The 22,174-nt window shown below is 49.8% G+C and overlaps 1 protein-coding gene across 1 annotated transcript in view; it reads right to left on the minus strand.

The window, feature by feature from the left end:
- The window catches only part of NOX5 (NADPH oxidase 5), a 35,280-nt gene extending 14,983 nt beyond the window's left edge, over positions 1–20,297 (minus strand). The window contains exons 1-10 of the mRNA XM_054715511.1: positions 20,248–20,297; positions 18,174–18,297; positions 16,437–16,587; positions 11,517–11,727; positions 10,236–10,470; positions 8,049–8,202; positions 7,647–7,825; positions 6,380–6,562; positions 4,740–4,872; positions 753–895 (exon numbers count right to left, since the gene is read on the minus strand). Coding sequence (XP_054571486.1) covers positions 753–895; positions 4,740–4,872; positions 6,380–6,562; positions 7,647–7,825; positions 8,049–8,202; positions 10,236–10,470; positions 11,517–11,727; positions 16,437–16,587; positions 18,174–18,297; positions 20,248–20,297 — 1,563 coding nt within the window. The remainder of the gene's footprint in view (positions 1–752; positions 896–4,739; positions 4,873–6,379; positions 6,563–7,646; positions 7,826–8,048; positions 8,203–10,235; positions 10,471–11,516; positions 11,728–16,436; positions 16,588–18,173; positions 18,298–20,247) is intronic.
- Positions 20,298–22,174: the final 1,877 nt, after the last annotated feature.

The following is a 22,174-nucleotide window of genomic DNA, read 5'->3' on the forward strand; positions in this document are numbered from 1 at the left end:
GTTTTCCCACTGGACTTCAAATTCTTCTAGGGCAAGGCAGGGCAGGGCCAGGCCTGGGGGCTTCTCTTCTTTTGACCTTCCCCAGGGTTTACAGCCTGGAGGTACAGCCCACTGAGTGTTCAGGCGCCCTCAGTCTCCTTCATCTATTCTTACTTCCTCAGGTGCTGCTCTGATCTCTATGAATTCCTACCAAACCCCACAGAGCCTGTATGCACTCCAGGCACTGGCAACTTGGAAGGTTTGTGGGTTTCATCCAGGTTCAAAAACCAATGCTGATGCTAATGCTGATGGTGTTGATGGTGATGATCAATGGTCCATCTGGACCATGCTGCCCAGTTCACTCAATACTTTACAGGCATTCATTCCACTGGCCCTTTAAATGTGAGAAAGGGAAGTCAATTCGTAAATGAACAACCTGAGGCTCAGCCAGAGTAAAGGATGAGCCCATGGCCATACAGTTAGCAAGTGCTGGAGCAGAGACGTAGAGGTGAGGTTTTCTGATCTCAATTTTCCCTCTCTTTCCATTGTCCCCCACCTTTTAATGGAGGGCACAGACTGGGGAGGACCTGGGGGGCTCAAGATTTGAGAAGGCTCTTGGACCACACAATCCTGAGCCGCCTTGGTCCTCACACTGCCTCTCAGCCAGTGTGCCTACTGCTGCTCAATGCCTGGTGCCACCAACCAGGCAGAAGGCAACTTGGTCCCCATGGGTTTGCCTCCGTGGTGGACCCTTCCTTCCCCATAGCACCTACCGGGGGCCTCCTCTGGCTCCTTCTCATTCTCAAACTCCTCGACAGTCTCTTGGAGTCACAGTCCACTGGGTCTGATGCCTTGAAGGACTCATAGAGCCTGTTTGTCCACTGGCCTTCTGACCGGATGTGTAGCCAGATGGTGTCTGAACAAGAGATGGGAAATTATCAATGCTGGAATCCAGTGAGAAGCAGGCCCGGCTCACCTGAGAAATTGGGGCTGCATGTACGCTGCTCAAGTACTGGGTTGAATGTCCTTCCTCAGATCTAAACTAGCACCACAGTGACAGGACATGGAGATCTGACCTCTCCCTTGCAACTTTCCTCAATGAAGACAATCTAAGCCTCCACAGTAAAGGCACAGTCTCCTCTGCCAAGGCAGGGGTCAGAGCTGCCCTGAGCACACTAGGAGCTCCCTGGGGTGGAGTCCCTGCCTCTTCCATCAGGCCAGGGTCTCACTAAGGTGGGGACCATCTCCCTCCCACATTCAGCCAGATGCCTGACAATGGCTCTGCACATAGTAGGTGTTCAACTGGTGGTGGGACCAATGACTTTAATTGCACCTAGTGCCTGAGGTGCAGCAGGTGCTTCCTAAGGTTCTCTGTTGAGTCGATGACTGGCGGAAAGGCAGTGTGGGGTGGCCACCCTTCTGCTGAGGGGGACCAGAGAGAGTCCACAACATTAGACTGAGGAGGCCCCTAAGAGACCTCCTTTTTCTTTCCTTTTAACCCAGGGGCTGTCTGGGCAGTTCTGTGAAGGCAGTGGATAGACTCCTCACAGTAAGGTTTTTAAATACATGAAGTAACATATGTAGGCATTGCAAATGAAGCCAGTTAGGATGAGAAAGTTACCAAAATATTTTTTTAAAAAACCAAATGTGTGATTTAGGAATGAATGCGCTTCTTTGTTAACACATGAAATAACTCCCGCTGGGGAGTTGCCTGGCCACTGAAATCTGAATTAATGATGAGGTATCAGCCACAATTGCCGTGTGATATAAAGGAATCTATGGCTTTTATTTAGAAAAAGTCACAGGTGTTGTTAACACTATTGTGGGTTATCTGCATTCCTAAATGAAGAAAAGGCTAAATTTCAATTAGAGGTTAGTGGAAATAAAGATGTCACTCCCTCCCCCCCCCCCCCCCCCCCCCCCCCCCGCAACTTCCAAGTTCACAAATAAACTGGTTCAACCCTGCATTTACAGAGGCCGGAGCGGCATCTTCTCACAGCTTTGTGAGGAGTGAACTGAAGAGTCAGGACTGGAGCTCAGGTCCTGAGACACCTCCTCCCATGCTCCTCTCTCACGCTTCCTCCCCCTTCAGGATATAAGTGTGTGTGCGTGTGCGTGTACATGTGCATGCGTGCATTGTGTGTGTGTGTGTGTGTGTGTGTGTGTGTGTGTGTGTGTGTGTGGTGGGGAAAGCTATGCCTTCTCTACACAAATGCATCCTGAAGTGCCTCACACAGTGACCCACACGTAGGAGGCCCCCCTAAATGTCAGTTGCATTAAAACAGCCACAGCTGCCAACCTGAGTTCCACTCCTGATTTCTGTAAACAGCTTTGTAAACTAAGTCAGAGTATTTCCCAGCACCCATAAGGACTCAGCTCGTTGCAGGAGACTCATGGCCCAAGACATAGGTGGATTCCAAGCTGAGACCCTGAAGAAGCCCCTTTCAGAGCTGGTCAAATAAGTGCCCCATCCGTAATAAACAGTCATTATAATCAGAGTAGTAGCAATATACTGGAATACTATGCAGCTATGAAAAGAGAGTTTTTTCTTCTTGAGAAAACTGGCATGCAGAGATTTTCATGACACACTATTCACTGAGGAAAAGTTGGCTGCAAAACAGTGTGATCCCACATAGGCAAAGTTGTCCCTGCATCTGATTATCCACGTAGATGTACCGGCTGGAAGGCTGTTCACCAAAAGATTGACAATAGTTTTCTTTGAATGGAATTATTTGAGGGATTTTAATTTTTTAACTATGATATTTTATTTTTATTTAATGATTTTAGAGAGAGAGAAGAAGGGGGAGAGAGAGAAGAAAGGGGGAAGGGAGAGGGAGGAACATTGACTCGTTCCATTTATTTTTATGCATTCATTGGTTGCTTCTTGTATGTGCCCTGACCAGAGGATCTGACCCACAACCTTGGTGTATCGGGATGACGTTCTAACCAACTGAGCTACCCAGCCAGGGCCTTTAATTTTCTTCTGTACAGATTTCTATATGGTCTGAATTTTCTGAGAGCATATATCTTCTTTAGAAAACAGAAAAGGCCCATCAGCAGATGACTGGATCAGAAAACTGTGGTACATCTACACAATGGAATACTATGCTGCCATAAAAAAGAAGGAATTCTCATCATTTGCAGCAACCTGGATGGAATTGGAGAACATTATGCTAAGTGAAATAAGCCAGTCAATGAAAGAAAAATACCACATGATCTCACTCATTTATGGATAGTAAAGAACATTATAAAGTGATGAACAAAAAGATAGATACAGAGACAGTAAAGCATCAAACAGACTTTCAAATTACAGGGGGAAAGTTAGGGAGAGGTGGGGGAGATATGAAATCAAACGAAGGACTTGTATGCATGCATATAAGCATAAACAATGGATGCAAAACTCTGGGGGGTGAGGGCATGTATGGGTGTGGGGTGGGGGGGTAATGGTAAGATATGTACACATATAATACCTCAATAAAAAAATAAAAAAAATAAAATTAAAAAAAAAAAGAAAACAGAAAAGGGAAGAAAAATAGAAAGAAAATAACCCACCCTCTTCAACCTCCATCCCTGTCTTCATCCCATTCTACATCCAGGCCACCAACCAGGTCATTCAAGGGGGTTTGCTGTGCAGCCTCATGTGTGGGGAACCCTGGCCTTGCATCTGCACCCTGAGCTCTGGGAGCTGGGGCCTGTGGGCCCTGGTTAGGAGGCATCCTAAGTGAAGCTAAATCTTTTCATAGGGATGGGTCAGAGAACCCCTTTCCCCCTCATGAAGCCAAGCAAGGGGCTCAGTGTAATAGGCCGTGCAAGGCCTGTCCTGTCAGAAGCACCACTTGAGGTGGGAAGGCCAATCTCTGGCCTGGCCAGGAGGGCAGAGGTCTGGGTGCTGGCTCCAACAACAGCCCAGGACCATAAGGAAGGCTCACGCATGGCGGGGGGTGGGGGGGGGGCGCGGTCCGAGGACAGCTGGGTGAAGGAAGGGCCAGCTGAACAGGTCTATGGGTGTTGGGGACCCGCAGAGAAGTGGAGTAGTGCAGGGCTGGGGCAAAGGGTGTGAGGGAGTCTGCTGCCTGGGGGTCAACCAGCTCATGCCCACAGGGAGTGGGGAAGCCTGGCTTCTTGGCACAGCCCCCTGGTACCCCTTCCTGTACGCTGGCTGCTCCTCTGCTGAAGACCTTCGTGGGCTCCCACCTGCTGGGCCATCCAGCTTCCAACTCTGCATTCAAAGCCTCCTTGGTCCCACCCGGCTCTAATTGGCTTTGCCAGCCACATTGTCTGCCTCTCATCCCTCTTCCGACCCTCTCTCCTGTCCCTCCATTCTCTCCCTCTCTGTGTCCCTCCCTTCTTTCCTCCCTACCCCACCCCGACCCTTAGCTCTAACAACATCAGATGTTCCATGTTTCTAGGCTTTCATGCTTTTGCCTGTGCTTCTCCCCTCTGCCTCCTCCCCCCTCTCCTTCCCTGTCTACCAAACTCCTACTAACCTTTCAAAGCTCAGCTGAAATGCCACATGCCTGTGAAGGCTTGACTCCTTGTCCCATCATGTCAGGCCCTCCCCTGTGAGCTTCACAGTAGCTGGTACAGCTCTGACCAGGCCATCCACCGTGTCTACCCATCTGCCTCCTTGTTTCAGAGGGAGCTTTTGGAGACGAACTCTGCGCGCCTGGTTTCGTTCCCCTCCGTGTGACCGGTTTCCAGGCTGTGCTTGGTGCACAGTGGAACTCAGTAAATATCTGAACGGGGAGGACTTGGCGTACCTTTCTGCTCCGGAGCACTGCTGATGGTGAAGGGGTGCCACTCGTAGCGCGCGATGGTGGGGATGTTCAGGTACAAGTAGTCGCCAGGCCTGTAGTTGAAAAGAGGGGGCCTCTTGATGAGGAGATGAGTCACCTGGGGAAAGAAGGAGACCAGCATCATTCCTCTGCCATAAATCAGGCCAGCTCAGACCTGAGTCCTTTCTGTGCCTCTGAGTGGGGACCACCCCTGCAGCACATCTGCTAGCCAGGGATGGGCAGCTATCAGAGAAGGGAGGAGTCAGCCTGTGTCTGAAGTGGGGTTCATGGCTTGATTCTACTTCTTATGGTGTAAATGCTGCTTTTTGTGCACACCATCCCACCCCCCCACCCCCCCCCCCCGCCCCGTGAAGCCTTCCCTGGCTGTCCTCGCCTCTGTCTTGGAAGCTCCTGTAGCACTTGGCCAGCATTCCAACCCTTGGGATAATAACATCATCCTGGGTAATAGCGTCAGTTTACTGAGCACTTCACTGTGTGCCAGAGCTCTAAGGAGCACTTCCAGTGTTCTCTCTAGTCCTCACAGTGACTTGTCAAACTTTCTCCACATTCTGGACGGAAAGCTGAGGCACAAAGAGGTTAAACAGCTTGCTCAAGGCCATCAGCCAGGAAACCATGGCATTTGAATCCAAAAATTACTGTCTGATGCCAGAACCAGGGCATAAACTACAGCCTCATTATTGAACTTCCATGTCCTCACACTCAAGTTGCCCAGAGCCCTGCCCGCCCTAAACTGCCTTCCCTTTCTCCGTAAATGGCCCGAGTCACTCAGACACCTGGGAGATGTCCTAGCCTCCTTTCTCTCTGCCCTGAAATGCATCTAGTTACCTTTGGAGTCCTTCTGTGATATGCCCCCTCCTCATCCCACAGTCACTGCCCCAGTTCAGGGTCAAGGCCCTAATGCGCTCTTTTCTGCATTTGTGCAACAACTTCCCAACTTCCCAAACAACTTCCCTCCAAGCCACCTCCCACAGAGCAACTAAAACATTGAGCTGGAACACATATCAGCGTAATACCACACTCTCTTCCCCACCCTGCTCAGGGGTTCCCTGGGGCCTGCAGAGGGAGGCTACATTCACCACTAGGCCCTGCCCACCCCTTCAGCAATGCCCTTCCATGTGTTGTCAATCCAACAAAACTCCTACTCGTCTCTCAAAGCCCTGATAGGGCATCTCCTCCCTCATTCTGAAGTCTTCTCTGGCCTCTCAAAGACAAAGAGTTTGATTCCTCCTGGAACTGTACTTCTCTTACCAACACAGCCCTGCACTCTAATGAAAGGGCCGATCCCCTACTAGCCTCGGGACCGTGGAGAGCATGACAGGGCCTGAGCCTTTTCTGTGTCTGTCAGCTTAGCACAGGGCCTCCACCTCATAGCCACTGACTGTATGCTAACTGAGCATGTTCTTTGCAGACCTGGCTTTTAGTGGCATCCTGTCATTCCCCTTCCTATAGTGTCACTCCTGAAGGGCTGGACTGGGTCTTGCACTTTGCTTGTCTCCTCCCCTGGGCTGGGGCTCCCTTTTTCCTTGGGGACCAAATAGGATATCCAGCTGCAGTGCCCTACCACCATCTGCATCTCCCCTTGGCCCCTCAGGCCCTCTTTGCACCTTGGAGGGGAGGAGATTGACTTCCACGATGCTCAGGGCTGCCATGCGGGACACCGCCAGCCCGACGGCCTTCTCCAGGAAGAACAAGATGCCGGGGACCAGCAGCCACTTCCAGAAGTTGGGCCCATGCAGGATGAGCAGGAGCCACATGGGAAGGTAGGACAGGTGGGTCCAGTAGAACACCTGTGGAGGTGGGGGGGGGGGGGGGGGGGCATAAGCCGCTAGAGTTCAAGGCAAGGCCAGGGCTCAGGGCCATCCTCAAAGCCAGGGTGGTGCCCAGAGTCTTGGCCATACACACCCTCTCCTGGGGACTGGGCTGGGTGAGAGGCTGGGAAGCGTCCTCGCTTCTTTGTTCTGGGGACTTGGCCCAGGGGCCTGTAAGGGACGTTTCCTGGTGCCAGCAGGCAGACATCGGGAACATCCCCCTGGGGGTGTTCTGGGCAGAGTGGAGCACCCCCAAAGGCCTCGTAGCACTGATGTCCCATCACACTGCCCCTTTCTCCGGGGAAAGAAAGGCACGACAACCATGGTTTTCTGGGAATGGAAAAGAAAAAAGCGGAGCACCGAGTTTTAATACGTGTAATACGCGCTCTGCTACTCTCTTGGGACCTTGGCTTAGTAAATGACATTTCTGAGCTTTAGATTCCTCATTGTTAAATGAGGATGCCGATTGCTCTTCAAAGGGCTGCTGCTGGCCCAGAGTAGGTGCTCTCTTATGTCTATTTCTGATGTGACCAGGTCAGTCCAGGGGACAGCCAGCGTCTCCAAACTAAGTCCTCCGTGACCTCCTGTGTCTTGAGGAGGTTAGAGAGAGGGAAGCAAAGATAAAACTAACATTTTTTGGAGCACTTATGTTCCAGGTAGGTAGTTACTGGCTTCACATACATTATCTCATTTAATTACTAAAATAACATCAAAAGCAGAAGATTATAGCTTTATTTTACAGGTGAGGAAGCTGAGTGATCTGTAAATTGAGGGGTGGGGATTAGAACCCTGGGGGCCTGTGTTCCTTCACCTCCCTATGCCATCTTGAGCCCACTTTAATCAAACTAGGGGATGAGCCAGAGAAAAGGCAGAATCTTCTAGAGCAAAACACTTGAACTTGGCAGACTTTAACAACAGCCCAATGGCAGAACCCAAATCACAGGCACATAATATGCATACTAGGCTGGGACCTTCATGGGCTCTGGAGTACGTCAGAGGGGGCACGGCATGATATGAGATGGGAGCCCATCCTGGGAGAGGCAAAGGGGCCAGGGTTGGGCACCTCAAAGTGGCCGCTCCTGCGGATGCAGGAGCTGGAGCAGGCGAACATGAGGAGCAGCAGCAAGAGGAGAGCCACGCCGGTCGGGGAGGCCAAGCCATGGACCCAGCCGATGCCAGGCCTCGTGGTGAGCAGCAGTTCCCAAAACTGGAAGGGGCTGGACTCAGACCGGGCCTGGAGCACTGGAGACAAGCACAAGAAAAGCTCTTCCCACTCCACCTTCCTTTGTGGTCCCCATCTCTCCCCACCAGATCCCCACGAAGGCGGGGACTTTTGTCCAGAGTGCTGGCTTATCGGGAGCACCACTTCTCCACTCATTAGGCAGGCAGGACGCACAGGGACTGGATAACTGAGTGGTTGTGAACGGCTCAGGTCCCACCATCCCCCCAGCCCCAGGCCACTCACCAAAGTTCACAACGTGGGCCACAGTGTGCACAAGGGAGAGCCCGACCACCACGTAGCCCATAAGCTGGTGAAACTGTATGTTCTGGTCCAGGGGCAGGACCTGAGCCAGCCACGTGGCCCGCAGCCACGTGAGGCAGCGCCTAAGCATCAGCACCTGCAGGACAAAGGCGCAGAGATCCCCACCTGACTCTCTCTCTGCCCTGCCCTCCTTCCCCAGCAGTGGTCTACCTTCCCCGCCTCTGAGCTAGCTGAGCTTCCTGAAGGGCCCCATCACCCCCCCCTCTCCCCAAGCCTTCGCTGCTCTCCTGAGTCCACAGCTGGGGTCTCCAAAGTGGGGTGTCCAGAATTGGGATGCGAAGAGAAAATGTTATAGAATGCCTGCTGGTATTACTTCTATCTAAACACATGAGAAGCACAAACATTTAATACCTGCATTGACACGATGCCCTCTTTATTCTGTATGTTACATGGGCACATGTCTCATGTGGTTCTTGAGGTGTCCTAGGAAAGACCTGGCTTTCCAAGGGGCATCTGACGAGGGCCCCCTCACTTGCTCATTTGCTTTCAATGTAATTACCGCACACAGATATGTGGATGTGCAGATTACATTGTCCGGTTTTAACTTAAACTAACCACCCCTCACAGAAGTGACAAGTAGCTTAAAAAGAGTCACAGTGCCCTAACCGGTTTGGCTCAGTGGCTAGAGCATCAGCCTGCGGACTCAAGGGTCCCTGGTTCGATTCTGGTCAAGGGCATGTACCTTGGTTGCGGGCACATCCCCAGTGGGGGGTGTGCAGGAGGCAGCTGATCGGTGTTTCTCTCTCATCCATGTTTCTAACTCTCTATCCCTTTCCCTTCCTCTCTGTAAAAAATGAATAAAATATATTTTTTAAAAAAGAAGAGTCACAGCAAAGAAAATGAAGATTGAAAACAGTGTTGATAATGCAATAGCAAGTTACTAAGAAAATGAGCCATGTGTCTCCCACTCCTGGAATGAACTCTTTGTAGGCAGTTATGAGGTTAAAAATACAAGCCACTCTTAAGAAGCTGATATGATCAAGAAGAGTGTTTGAACGAGAGATGTACATCCCTGACCATTAAAAACGAACCTTGCCTTATAGCTATATTGTGGTATAAGTCGATTGGCTAATGATAATCGAGCATGCATATAATTATAAGTAAACTAGAGGCCCAATGCACGGATTCATGCACCAATGGGGTACCTTGACCTTGCCTGCGGGGATTGGCTGAAATTGGCAGTCCAACATCCTCCAGGGGTCCCAGAGTGCGAGAGGGCACTCTGCAAAGTTGCTGTCACTGGGCAGCTCCTGCATTGAGAGTCTGCCCCCTGGTGGTTATTGCACAGCTGGCTGGTCGCTTAGGCTTTTCTACACTAATAAAAGAGAAAGATGCAAATTGACCATACCTTTGCAACACCCACCAGCCAATCAGGAGTGAGCATGCAAATTAACCCAACAAAGATAGTGGGTTACTTTGCATACATCGGCACTGAGAGCGGCCGGGGGCGGGACACTTGCATTGTCGCCATGGTGACGACACAGGCATTCTGCACTGCCCCAGCCGCTCTGGGCCTCTAGGCAGCGTGGGAAGGTGGAAAGGCAGCTTCAGCCGGAGCAAAGGCAGTGCCGGCAGCCAGGGGAAGGAAGGCCCATTCTTGCATGAATCTGTGCATTAGGCTTCTAGCATATATATAAACTTGTATTGGGTTGTTTGAAGGGTCTTCTGTTTTGTTTTAATGGTAGGAGTAGGCAAAAATGTTTGGTGACCAAATTCCCTGGCCCAGAAGATTCATTACATCGACTCCTTAGCCTGGCATGCAAGGCCTCTTGAAGGGTTCTCTCTGGTTGGAACCCTGCCCAGGAGCCAGCCCCACCTCCTCCAGATCCACTATAGTTTTGTTGTGCCGATCAAATGGGAAGTGCTTAGCACCCTGATGGGTACACAGTAAAGTGCACAAAAATGCCAGCTATGTTATTTATGTGCTGTGTGACTATGGACAAGTCACTGCCCCTCTCTGGGCTTCAGTCTCCACCACTGAGTAATAACCCTGATTTCAAAGGTGCCATCCTGCCCTAGCACTCTAGGTGTCCACTGTGTGGGTTGTCTATGAGGAGCCTACATCTGTGCCCCTGCCTGCCTCCCTGCATTGTACCCTCGGATTCCTACCGTGATGAAGCTGCAGTCGAAGTTGAGGCACTGGCCGCAGCCCTTGGCCACCATGACGCTGATGCCGAGGGCCCGGTGCGCACTAGCTGCCAGGGCGAAGAGCAGCACATGGAGGCCCGTGTAGGCGGCCAGGCAGAGTAGCTGGCTGCGGTGATTGTGCCAGTAGGCAGAGGTCAGTGGGCGAGGACGGGGTGGGTGCCGTTTGGTGGCAGGGGGCTTCAGCCAGTGAGCAGCACTGCAAGATAGGGGCTCCACTCAGAAGGACAAAGTGGGGCAAGCTGGGGAGGGGAGGAATCCACCTGGGCTGTGATGGGGACTACCGGGATCTGAAGCTAGAGACCCCACTCCTGCTGCAGCCCACCAACTCTCTGGAGCCTTGCGGCAAGCCAGCTTCCTTTTACAGCAAGAAACACAGGCGACTGCTTCCGGTCACACAGCTAGGTGGAGCTGGGATGGAACTTCGCTCTGTCTGATGCCACATCTGTGACTATTTTTATTACCTCTCTTTATTTCCCAACTGGAAAAAAGAAAACCCAGCTATTGAAAAGGATGGAAGACTCTGAGATGTGTTGTAGTAAATACCCCACAAAAAAAGTTAGTACACAAAAAGAATAAACTAAAAACGGGCACTATTTATTCAGAGCTTGGGACAAACTTGGGTCTACACCCTATGTTATTATTTCTCCACAGCCCTTAGTACATTTCTGCTTCTCTACTTTATGTGTTTGTTTATTGGTATACGTGACCTTCTCTCCCTCTGGGATGCAGCCCAGCAGGGACTGCCTTTTTTCAGAACAGTGTCTGGTACATAGTAGCTGTTCAACAAGTTGAATACATGACTGCCTTTGCCAATTACTTGTGTGGTCCTAGGCATGTTACTTCAGGTGAAATAACTTTAATTTCCTTTTGTAACTTTAATCTTTTTACAATTTTAATTTCCGTTTACAAATATACCAGTGCTATAAAGTGCACTGGCATATTTGTAAAATTTCCCAGCACTTAGTAGGTGCTTACTTCTGTGAGTAGATTCTGAAGAGACACAGTAGAAAATGGAAGCATGACTATAGCTGTCCCCTGCGGAAAAAGTGGGCAAAACTGGGCTAAGCTAGGATGGGGTGGGGCTGACCTGGGATGGGGCGGGGCTGACCTGGGGGGGGCGGGGCTGACCTAAGGCAGAGGCGGGACTGAGGGATCGCTGGTGAGTGAGTTCAGGCCGCTCTCTGCTCCCGGAGCCTAAACCGGGCACATACAGTGCCCACGCCGGAGAAGGGCTGTACGTACCTGATGGTCAGGTTCTCCATGACGCCGGGGAAGTGCTGCAGCTCATCTCGGAGCTCCTCAAAGGTGATGTCGCCGCTGCAGTCCTTGTCCGCTGACTCGAAGAGCGCCAGCGTCAGCTGGTCCAGCTTCTCCTCCGACAGTGAGATGGCGCTCTCCAGCAGGCAGGACTGCAGCACCGTGCGCAGCTCGTCAGCATCGATGGAGCCATTGCCTGTCCCAGGAGGGGATGAGGCCAAGTGGGGGGCCTGCGCCCGGACCCCACTCTACCTGCAGACACCTCTAACCTGCTCAGTCATTGCATAGAGTAGTGAACTTTTCCTGCTCGCCTACCTCAATCTTCCTCCAACCAATTTCCTTTCGGGGTATAGACCAGGCAGTGAAAGGACATGTGTCACCTCGGCTCACAAACCCTCCATGGCTTCCTATTGCCAAGCTCAACAGAGGCAAACCCCTCCCCGGGTATGGAGAAGCTTTGGCCTCGGTGCCTGCCTTGCTGAACTATCTGCAGCCTCCTCCTTAAGTATCACTCAATGACCAAAACCAACTGTCCAGAAGATACACTCACTTGCTTAATCTATAAGAAGCTACGTGCCCAGAGTCTCCATTATCCACAGGCAAACTGTATATGAGGTGATGGTGATGGGGGAGTTCCCTGTTGTACCCTAACTTGCAGCAGGCTCTGCTCAACCATGTTGTTCTGAGAGGCCACAGCTGGGCGCTCAAGTCCAGCATGTGGACCTACGTGAACATGAGTGGCTAAAACTGATGTGAAAAGGAAGCCAAAACTATCAACTGAGATGAGATTTGGGGCATTTTTTTTTTCATATATATTTTCATTCTTCAAAAACAGCAAGACGCTTGATTACTGATTTCTTGGCCTGCTTTGGATGTAGACACATGTGTAGCAACAAGCTTCTGTCCCTTACTATCTGAGTGATGGTGAGCTGTAAGACCTTTACAGTAGTGAATGCTATTTTGCTCGTCTTGAAAATGGGGATAATAAATCCTCCTTTTCAGAATTATCATCAAGGATGAGAGATAATCCTCTCTAATAATAGACAAATATGCAAATTGACCATACCTCCCACACGCCACAAGCCACGCCCACCATCCAATCAGAGCGAGTATGCAAATTAACCCAAACCAAGATGGCTACAGCCACAGAGAGCAAGGTTTCCTAGGTAACAGAGGAAGCCAAGCTTTCCACCTGCCCTTGCCAGGCCTAAGCCTCCACTCAAGCTACAAAGTTTCAATTATAGAAGGTAAATAAATTCAAACAAATGGCGGCAGAATAGAACTTGAGAGAGCAGGCCAGGGTTGCCGCCGGCAACAGGGGAAGCAAAGCTTTCAGCACACCCTGGCCGGGCCCACCTGCTTAAGGCAACAAAGTTTCAATTATAACCCCAACACAAATGGCTGCGGGCCTCGGAGGGAGCCCCAGGCTTGGCTCTGCTCCAGGCTACAAAGTTTTAATTGTAGAAGGTAAATAAATTCCAGATACCAGGGCCTCCGCTTGGGTTGCCAGGGGGCGTGGCCGGCCTGCAAACCACCACAGGCCCCTCGCTCAGGCCACCCCACACCCCAAGGGAACCCTACCCTGATCAGGGACACCCTTCAGGGCAAACCAGCTGGCCCCCACCCCTGTACCAGGCCTCTATCCTATCTAATAAAAGAGTAATATGCAGATTGATCATCACTGCAACACACAATATAGCTGCCCCCATGTGGTCAAAGATCCTGCCTCCATGTGGACACAAGATGGCCACCACAAGATGGCCAGCAGGAGAGGGCAGTTGGGAGGCACCTGGCCTGCAAGGGAGGGCAGTTGAGAGGGACCAAGCCTTCAAGGGAGGGCAGTTGGAGGTGATCAACCCTGCAGGAGAGGGCAGTTAGGGGTGACCAGGCCAGCAGAGGAGGGAAGTTGGGGGCAAACAGGCTGGCAGCAGAGTGGTTAGGGGATGATCAGGCTGGCAGGCAGAAGCGGTTAGGGGCAATCAGGAAGGCAGGCAGGCAAGCAGTTGGGAGCCAGCAGTCCTGGATTGTGAGAGGGATGTCCGGTGGGATCGGGCCTAAACGGGCAGTTGGACATCCTTCAAGGGGTCCCATTTTGGAGAGGGTACAGGCTGGGCTGAGGGACAAACCCCCTCCATGCATGAATTTCATGCACCGGGCCTCTAATTAATTATAAAGCACTTAACACAGTAAAAGAAGGTGGTTGCATATAAATGGAAAGTCTTATTGGCCTTGTGATCATCATTTGGGCCAAAGCCAAAGTCTGTAACCACATTACAGAGCAGAGTCTAACACTTCACCCTCCAGCCGCACCTCCTGTCCTCGGCTTTCCTAGTCAAGAGCCACCGTGCAACAGGTTTCAGATTATATCCAGAGCACCAGTCCCTCCCATAACCCTTCACGCCCTCTCCTCCATCCAGCTCTATTCTCTCCTTGGGCATTTGCAAATCCAGAGTCTATCCTCCTTCACAATTATTCTCATGCACACACTCTTTTTTTCCTTATCCCTCTGTCCTATTCCACTGACCCTAAAAATATCCCATCCCTGGGTAAATCCAGCCACCTCTTTTCTCCTTTCCTGCACCAGGGCAGCTAAGTGAACATTGCTGAAGAAAATCACCCCGGAGGGCAGGAATTGTTTGATCCCCAGCCACAGCAAGGCCTGCCACTTGCCCACAGTCCTCTCCTGCACCTCTTGTAAGGCCACGTTCCTGTTGTCTGCAAAGACACTTCTCACCTCCATGCCCATCCAGTCAATCCCTCCCTGGCTCTCAGTGAAAACTGGAGCCACTGGAAGAGAATGCCCACTTGCTCTTTCTGTAAAACTACAAGCCTCCTTATACCTGCCCTGCCCTCTGTCTTTCTCCCCACCTGTGTCTGCAAGAGACCTTGAGTGTGATGTAGGCCTGTGTTCCTCCTGTTACAGTCCAACCTCTCCATCCCCAAGTCTTCGAAAACCCCCAGGTATGAGCACAGCTTGGTGGGCAGAAAGTAGTCAGTAAAGAGGGCCCTGTGATGACTGGAGTGGGGTCTGAGGAGGATGCCCAGGAAGCAGCATGGTCAACTGCCCATGGAGTGGGCAGGCCAGTCAACTCGGGGAGTGGGTTCCAGGAATGAGGTCTGGCTAGATTGAGTCAGGTGGGCATGGGAGCTAGAGAAACCCCACAGGCCAGAGAACCTTGCCCAGCAGCAGATTTGCAGGCAGGTTGAGCTTTTCAGGATGGAAATCTAGCCTGGTGACTGCCCTGCTCACGCTCTTTGATGGTTCCCCATTGCTCATTCCACTGAGACTCCAAAACATGGCCTCCAGGGCCTGCACAGTATGGCCTCACCCACCATTCCAGTCTCATTGGATGCTTGTTTCTCATTCCAGTCTCCTTTGCCCTGATAATTCCAGGCCTTCAGAAACCCTTTAGGTTACAAAGTCACCATACATGTAAAAACCAGGATGTTCATTGCAGTGTCATTTATAATGCCACCCACAAAAAGAAAGGGGGAGGACAATGGAATTCTCCATTTCAGTAATAGGATTTGAATAAATTATAATAACAGAATGTATCCTGTGCTAGGTACTGTTCTGAGTTTAGCTAAGTTAACTAATTTAATCCTCAGATCAACTTCATGAAATGTATTATTATCATTATTCTCATGTGATAGGTGAAGAAATTGAGGCATAGAGAAGTGAAGTAACTTGCTCAAGGTCAAATGACTGGCGTAGCTGAGATTTGAACCTAAGTAACCTGGCCTCAGACTCAGAGATCTTAACTATGTCCTGGGCTATGCTATATGGAACATAGGACCACATATGTACAGTGGAATATGACACAGCCACTTAAAATGATGCTATAACTACATTGAGTTACCACTTCACCACTAAGTTCTGGAGATGGATGGTGGCGATGCTTGCCCAACAATGTGAATATACTTAATGCTGCTGAACTGTACACTTAAAATGGTTAAAGTGGTAAATTTAATGTTATGCATATTTTCTACAATGAAAAAAATCTATACTAATAAAAGGCTAATATGCTAATTAGGCCAGGAGACCTTCCGGGTGTCTTTCTGGACAAAACTAAGGTGGTGGGGCTGAGGCAGAGGCAGTTAGGGGCGATCAGACCAGGAGGGGAGGGCAGTTGGGGGTGATCAGGCTGGCCGGGGGGCCAGTTGGGGGTGAGCAGGCCAGCAGGGGGGGGCAGTTGGGGGCGAGCAGGCTGGCGGGGGGGCAGTTGGGGGCAAGAAGGTTGGCAGGCAGAGTGGTTAGGGGTGATCAGACAGGCAGGCAGGTGAGCAGTTAGGAGCCAGTGGTCTCAGATTGTGAGAGGGATGTCCCAGCTTGGAGAGGGTGCAGGCTGGGCTGAGGGACACCCCCCGTGCACGAATTTCGTGCACCAGGCCACTAGTGATGTTATAAAACAATATAGTCTCACATGAACAAATGTTCATATTGTTAAATAGTGATAAAAGTTAGCATGTATAGTATAATCCTATTTAGTTAAAAATGTGTGTGTGTGTGTGTGTGTGTGTGTGTGTGTGTGTGATCAGTTAGAAGACAGTATAGAAAAATGTTCTGGGTAATTTTTGCTTTTTTCTTTAAACTATTTTGTACTGTCTAAAATGTTCATAGCGGGCTTGTGTTATTATTGTTATAAGGAAAAAGTAACAAAGATTTTTTTTTTCCAATCAGAGAAAAAGACAAAGGAAAACTCTGGTCTCAGGTAAGTTGAATCAAGGGCATTTGTCTCCTGAGTCAGTCTCTCCTTCTCTCCAAACACAAAAAGGAGGCAGGGACCAGACAGAACAATAGGGGAGGGGGACCCACAGAGGGAGAACCATCAGCATCGCCTGGAGAAAACAGCCCTGTGTTTCCCCTCCCATGGAGTCCCCCTTGCCCCTACAAAGAGCCCTTACCATCGACGTCATACACCTGGAAGAGGAATTTGAGTTTGTCCATGGGGTTGCCGTGGATGAGCAGGGTCAGTGCCTCCTGCAGCTCCTGCAGGGTGATGGTGCCACTTCCATCCGAGTCAAACAGGGCGAAGAACCGCTCAGCAAAGAAGGACTGTGGCCATAGAAGGGCAGAGACAGGTACAAGTGTGGCTGCAGGGCCTGGGCTTTGAATCCATTCACTGTGTGTGTGTGTGTGTGTGTACACCTTGGGGTGATGGGATTCAGTCAGGACCCAGGTTATATCTGCCCATGAGGCCACACCAGGGTGCAGTGTCCACGGCCCATTCTGCCTGCTGAGAGCAAGGTTGGGCTCTAGTGGACGAACTGCTCAGAGCCGTGCAGCAAGGATGGACTTGTGTATGGGGCTCAGGCCCCCTTCTAGCCTCTGGGACTGGTCATTTGTGTAGGTCATCACCCCCGTCAGCTTTGCAGTCCAGACTTCTGGTGGCCTCTTACTCACCCTGGGGAAAGGGTCAGATTAGGGTCCTCCTACAGGCTCCCCCAGGTCCTCTCCATCCCCTTTGGGGTCACCACCAGGGATAAATGAACCCAGGAAGGACTTATAGAGTAGATGTCACCTGTCTTTTCCTTTACTTGTTTAGGCTGCCTACAGCCTACACTTAACGATTGTTCTTAAGTGCCAATTCACTCCATCCATCCATCCATCCATCCATCCATCCATCCAACAATCATATCCTGCATAGCCCCTGCTTTCCAGGCCTGGTGTTAGACACCGGGAAAGAGACATTAAGAAGACCGGGGCTGGATCAGTGTCCCAGCTATTCTGTGCTTTGGATGCTTCCCTCAAGGCAGAGTGTCTGACCTAAAGAAACCATGAGTTCACATGCAGCATGAAGTCAGCCGTGAACAGTCAAGCCTGCCTTGGCTTTACTCTTTCCCCCCTGGATCCATTGAGTAAGGCCTTTATCACTCTCTACCTTCCTGAATGGCCTTTATCTTAAAACATTTTACAGCCTCCTGTTATCATGGTAATGTATTGTTAGGCAGAAGGTCTTTTTTTTTTTTTCCTTCCCCATAATTACAATGGAAGGAGACAGAGCATTTAGAGTTCTTTGCAGTATCCCAGGTACCAGCAAGTGAGGAACCCTCCAATCCAAAAAGGGGCATTCAAATGTTCATTGGCTCCCCCTTATCAAGGACACAGGCCGTCATCTGATGCCAGCCCAGAGGACAATTGGGGAGAAGTTGGCATTTGCAGGCTCAGTCCTGCTGTTTCTCTGCTAGTGTCACCACTGTTTGTCAGGTATGCAGGCTGTTATGGGGGTGTGCAGAGGACCCACAAAATCGAAGGAAGACTGGGAATGATGTGGCAGAGGGAGAAGCTCATTTCCTGGGAGGAGGCTTACACCATAACATCAAATCTCGCCCTACCCCTGAGGCTAGTGGAAATTGTGAGGTCAAATCAATAATAATTTCTTAAGATTTGAGAGGCTACTGATTTCCAACTTCATGTGTGGTTTTGAAGATCACATGAGGTATGGCTACAAAGAGAGATGGAAGGGCCCCAGTAACAGAGACAGAAACACCCTCCAGTTCTGCTCAGAAGTGGGGCCTCAAGCCCAGAGGAAACCCAGAGAACCCAGAGGGGACCTTTCCCTCCTTGTGAGGCACTGTGTCTTGGGAACCAGATTGTCTTCCTCTGTAAACACAGTCCCCACTTCTGGAGTGGACACTTGCCTCTTTCACATTCAAGGCTGTTTTGAATTCTTGCAGGTTGATCTCCCGGTCTTCTCCAGCAATGGTCTCAAACTGGTGTGTCACCCACTGAAGCCACTTAGCATCCTCCTTGGCACTCATGATACTGAGAGACAAAGGAGACAGGTTTATGAATTTGGGATGGTCTAGGGCTGATAGTGGTCCCAGGACCTCTGCCTTCTCTAACTAGGGCCATGTGCCTCCCAAGGGGTTGAATCAACTTGGGCCATGGAAGAGGAGCCTCCACACAGGTGTTTCTTTATGTCTTTAAGACCCTGTCTCTTCCTTTCATCTAGTATCATTTGGCCCAGGCTTGTGTCTTTTCAGGTACTGGAATGATAGGGCCCCAGTGAAATGAACCCTAAACTATAGGAATAAGGTTGGAGAATGGCATGCTCCCAAAGTGCTGTTAAGAGGATGACAATGACTTTCCACTCACATTTATACAGCTCTATACTGTCTTCCAAAAACTTTCCACCCACTACTTATTTTGGTCTCTGTGGCAATCTGTTGGAATATGCCATTCTATAAGGAGGAAATAAGCTCAGAGCAGTGGAGTAATTCAGCAAAAGTTATTCAGCAAGTTAGACACAAAGCTCAAATCCAAGGCCAGTGCTTTTCCATCATGCCCCAGAGCCTCCACCTTCTGCTTGAACATTTCTAATACAAGCCACACCAAGACTCAGACCTCAGGTTTTGACCCTCCAGGTCCAAGACTTATTCTACAATATCACCTGTTTAAAACCCTCAGAGGTGAGCTAGCTATCCAGTGATCTGAACAGAGGTAAAAAAAGAAGGATTTCTTACCTTTTGAGATAGCATGAAGGGACCTGGAGAGTATTATGCTAAGTGAAATAAGCCAATCAGAGCAAGATAAGTAACACATGATCTCACTCATGTGGAATCTAATGAACAAAATATGCTGATGAATAAAATAAAATAGATCCACTGTCATCAGGAAAGGCTTACTCCAGAAAAATAAGGATAATGAGTGACTGTTATAAAATCTCTCCACAGCCCTCTGCGGCAGAGCAGTGGTCTGCTAGAGAATAGTGATCCCACCACCCGCACCCCCCCCCCAAAAAAAAGGGGAAAAAAAACAATAACAAAGAATATTGGTTCCCAAACTGTGTGATATGTGCTTGTCAGAAACAGGGAGAGTTTGCTAAAATACAACTTTGGGGTGGGACCCAAGAATCTGCCAACACTTAACCAACACCCTGGATGTTTGTGACCCAGGCTCACATCTGGAGAAATGAACCACGCCCTGAGGGTTCATCAGTTCTCACTCTTTCTTGACCTCTCAAGACCTCACAGGAAGACATTCCAGAAAGCAGAGAGAACTCTGGAAAATTCACTGCATAAAAGTGCTAACTAACCCAAGAGGGTGGAGATGGGGTGGGTATCTGGGGTTCACCTTTCTCTTCTCAGAAATATTAGTAGTGTCAGCCTGCAGAATGAGAAAGGTAACTCTAGGAAGGGGATGGAGAAGAGACTGAAACAGCTGGTGACAGGTAGGGGATGAGGGCATGGGGGAAAAAAGGCAGCACCGATGGAGAAGAAGTCCTGACAAGAGCAGGGGCTCTTCAGAGTCCAGACCTCCAGGGAACAACGTGTTCACAGAGGTCAGAACTGTCCCCAGGAGATAGGATTACAGGTCCAGCCTGGCTTCACACCAACTGAGTAGCTCGCCCACTGCACTCTAGTTTCCCCATCTATAAAATGTGACAAGCATCCCTCCAACCAAGGACTGCCCTGAGGACCAAATGAGATGCTCTTCAGAAAAGCTCAACTGGCAAGCACTATATAAAGGCTAGCTCTTGTTATTAGTCTGCCTTGGCCAATTCCTTATTTTACAGATGAAAAAACAGGCCCAGAAAAGACTGCTGACTTACCCAACATTGCACAGTTTGATAGTAACGAGGCAAGAGCAGAGCTCAGGTTTCCTGACTTCTGTCCTAGGCAGACAGTCACTCATTGTAGATGCCCCAAAAGGTCAAGAACTCTTGTTTTCCCTTGTCCCTGACTTGGAAAGCTTGTCATAAGAGCCACTCACCCTCTGCAGCCTTCAGGGTCTGCCTGGGCTGTGTCTCCTGGCATGCTCATCTTTTCTCCTGTCTTCTAGAGAACACAGGTCCCAGAGAAGCTGCTGTCCATACAGCAGCCTGGGTGTTGGAGCTCAGGACTCACCTCTCCCCCAACTCCTCCTTTTCCTGACTTCCTAAATAGTTGGCCACACCCATAGCTCCTCTGTCTTTCATGTGATGGCTAGTGGCAGGCTTGGTCCAGAGAAATTCCAACAAGGAAGCCTGGTGCAGAGATGGGGCAAGACGTTCACTGGGAAGAATTTTGGCTATCTTTCTCCTGGCCCTGTGTCTGCCACTTTCCCTCCCTCAAGGAGAATGTGCAGATGTGAGAACTAGAAATGTACCATGGAAAAAATCACAACTCAAGGCAGGCCCTACTCGGTGCCAAGAGAAAGAAATGAAGAGCATCTTGTTTTCCCCCCATAAGGGTTTGCACTGTGATGACAGCATTTTAGGAGTTCAGCCTCATGATCTGAGCATAAGTTGGCCTTGTCTTAGAATCAGGGTGGGAAAGCCCTTCAAGGTCATAGACTTCAACCAATCCTTTTTTCACTTCCATCCCTCTTCTACCCTTCCCCAAGGACACCTGTGGTCACTGGTCCTGACATGCATGACTCCAGTCATAGAGTGCTCACTTGCTTGAGAAGCAACAATGTGTGTGTGTGTGTATGTGTGTGCGTGTGTGTGTGTGTGTGTGGCGGGGAGGGCTGCTTTGACTGTTCAAATAGTCTTCCTCATACTAGCGTGAAGACAGAAATAGAAAAAATTCTATTAAACACTTTCAGAAATGAAGTGTGGTAAATGGAAAATTCTTTTGAAAAACAATTGAGCCCAGCGGTAAATATGAATTATGCTTTCAAGTTATGGCCAATTAAGGGAGAAAAGGAAGAATGAGAAGAGGTGAAATAGAGTTGCCTGTATGTCATTGTCATTGTCATTATATGTGCTTCTCTCTGGCTACCCCACTAGACTATGAGCAATGTCCATGCCTCGTTAATGTAGAATCCCAGGAAACTAGCACTGAGCTCAGCACATAGTGGGCATTCCAAGTACATTTGTGGAATGAATAAACCAGCCACCATTCAACTAATACTTACAAAATACTTACCATGTGCAGGTCCTGTCTGAGAGTACAAAGATGAGTAAAATAATCCAACACGACGAAGGCAGATACAGAAGTGTGCCAAAAACAGAGCAACAGCACTTTCCAGTGGAAGTGACTGATCTGAAATGGGTTTTAGAGTGTGAATAGGAGTTTGCCAGGTGGAAAAGGGAAAGGAAATTCTGAGCAGCTGGAAGACCAAATACAAAGGCATGAAGCTGAGAGTGCATTCTGTGTTTAGGTATAGCTAAATCCCATGGGAAGGCGCAAGCTTGCAAGCACAACTGGAGTGGGAAGCAGCTGGTGAAGCAGTGAAAAATGTGAAACAATGGCCTTGGCGTGTGTTGCTCAGTTGGTTGGGCATCGTCCTGTGCACTGAAAGGTTGCAGATTCAATGCCCTATTGGGGCACATGCCAAGCTTATGGACTCCATTCCCAGTAGGGGGCATGCAGGAGGCAGGTAGGGGGCATGCAGGAGGTATCTGATTGATGTTTTTCTCTCTGTGTGTCTTCCTCTTTTTAAAAAAGCAATTAAAAGTTGTTTTTTTAGCCCTAGCTGGTTTAGCTCAGTGGATAGAGTGTCAGCCTGAGGACTGAAGGGTCCCAGGTTTGATTCTGGTCCAGGGCACATGCCTGGGTTGCGCACTTGATCCTCAGTGTGGGGCATGTAGGAGGCAGCCAATCAATGATTCTCTCTTATCATTGATGTTTCAATCTCTCTCTACCTTTTCCTTCCTCTCTAAAATCAATAAAACTATATTTAAAAAAATATTGAGCAACATGATCAGATGCTT

Source organism: Eptesicus fuscus, chromosome 5 (assembly GCF_027574615.1).
Source record: "Eptesicus fuscus isolate TK198812 chromosome 5, DD_ASM_mEF_20220401, whole genome shotgun sequence".
Taxonomy (NCBI): Eukaryota; Metazoa; Chordata; class Mammalia; order Chiroptera; family Vespertilionidae; genus Eptesicus; species Eptesicus fuscus.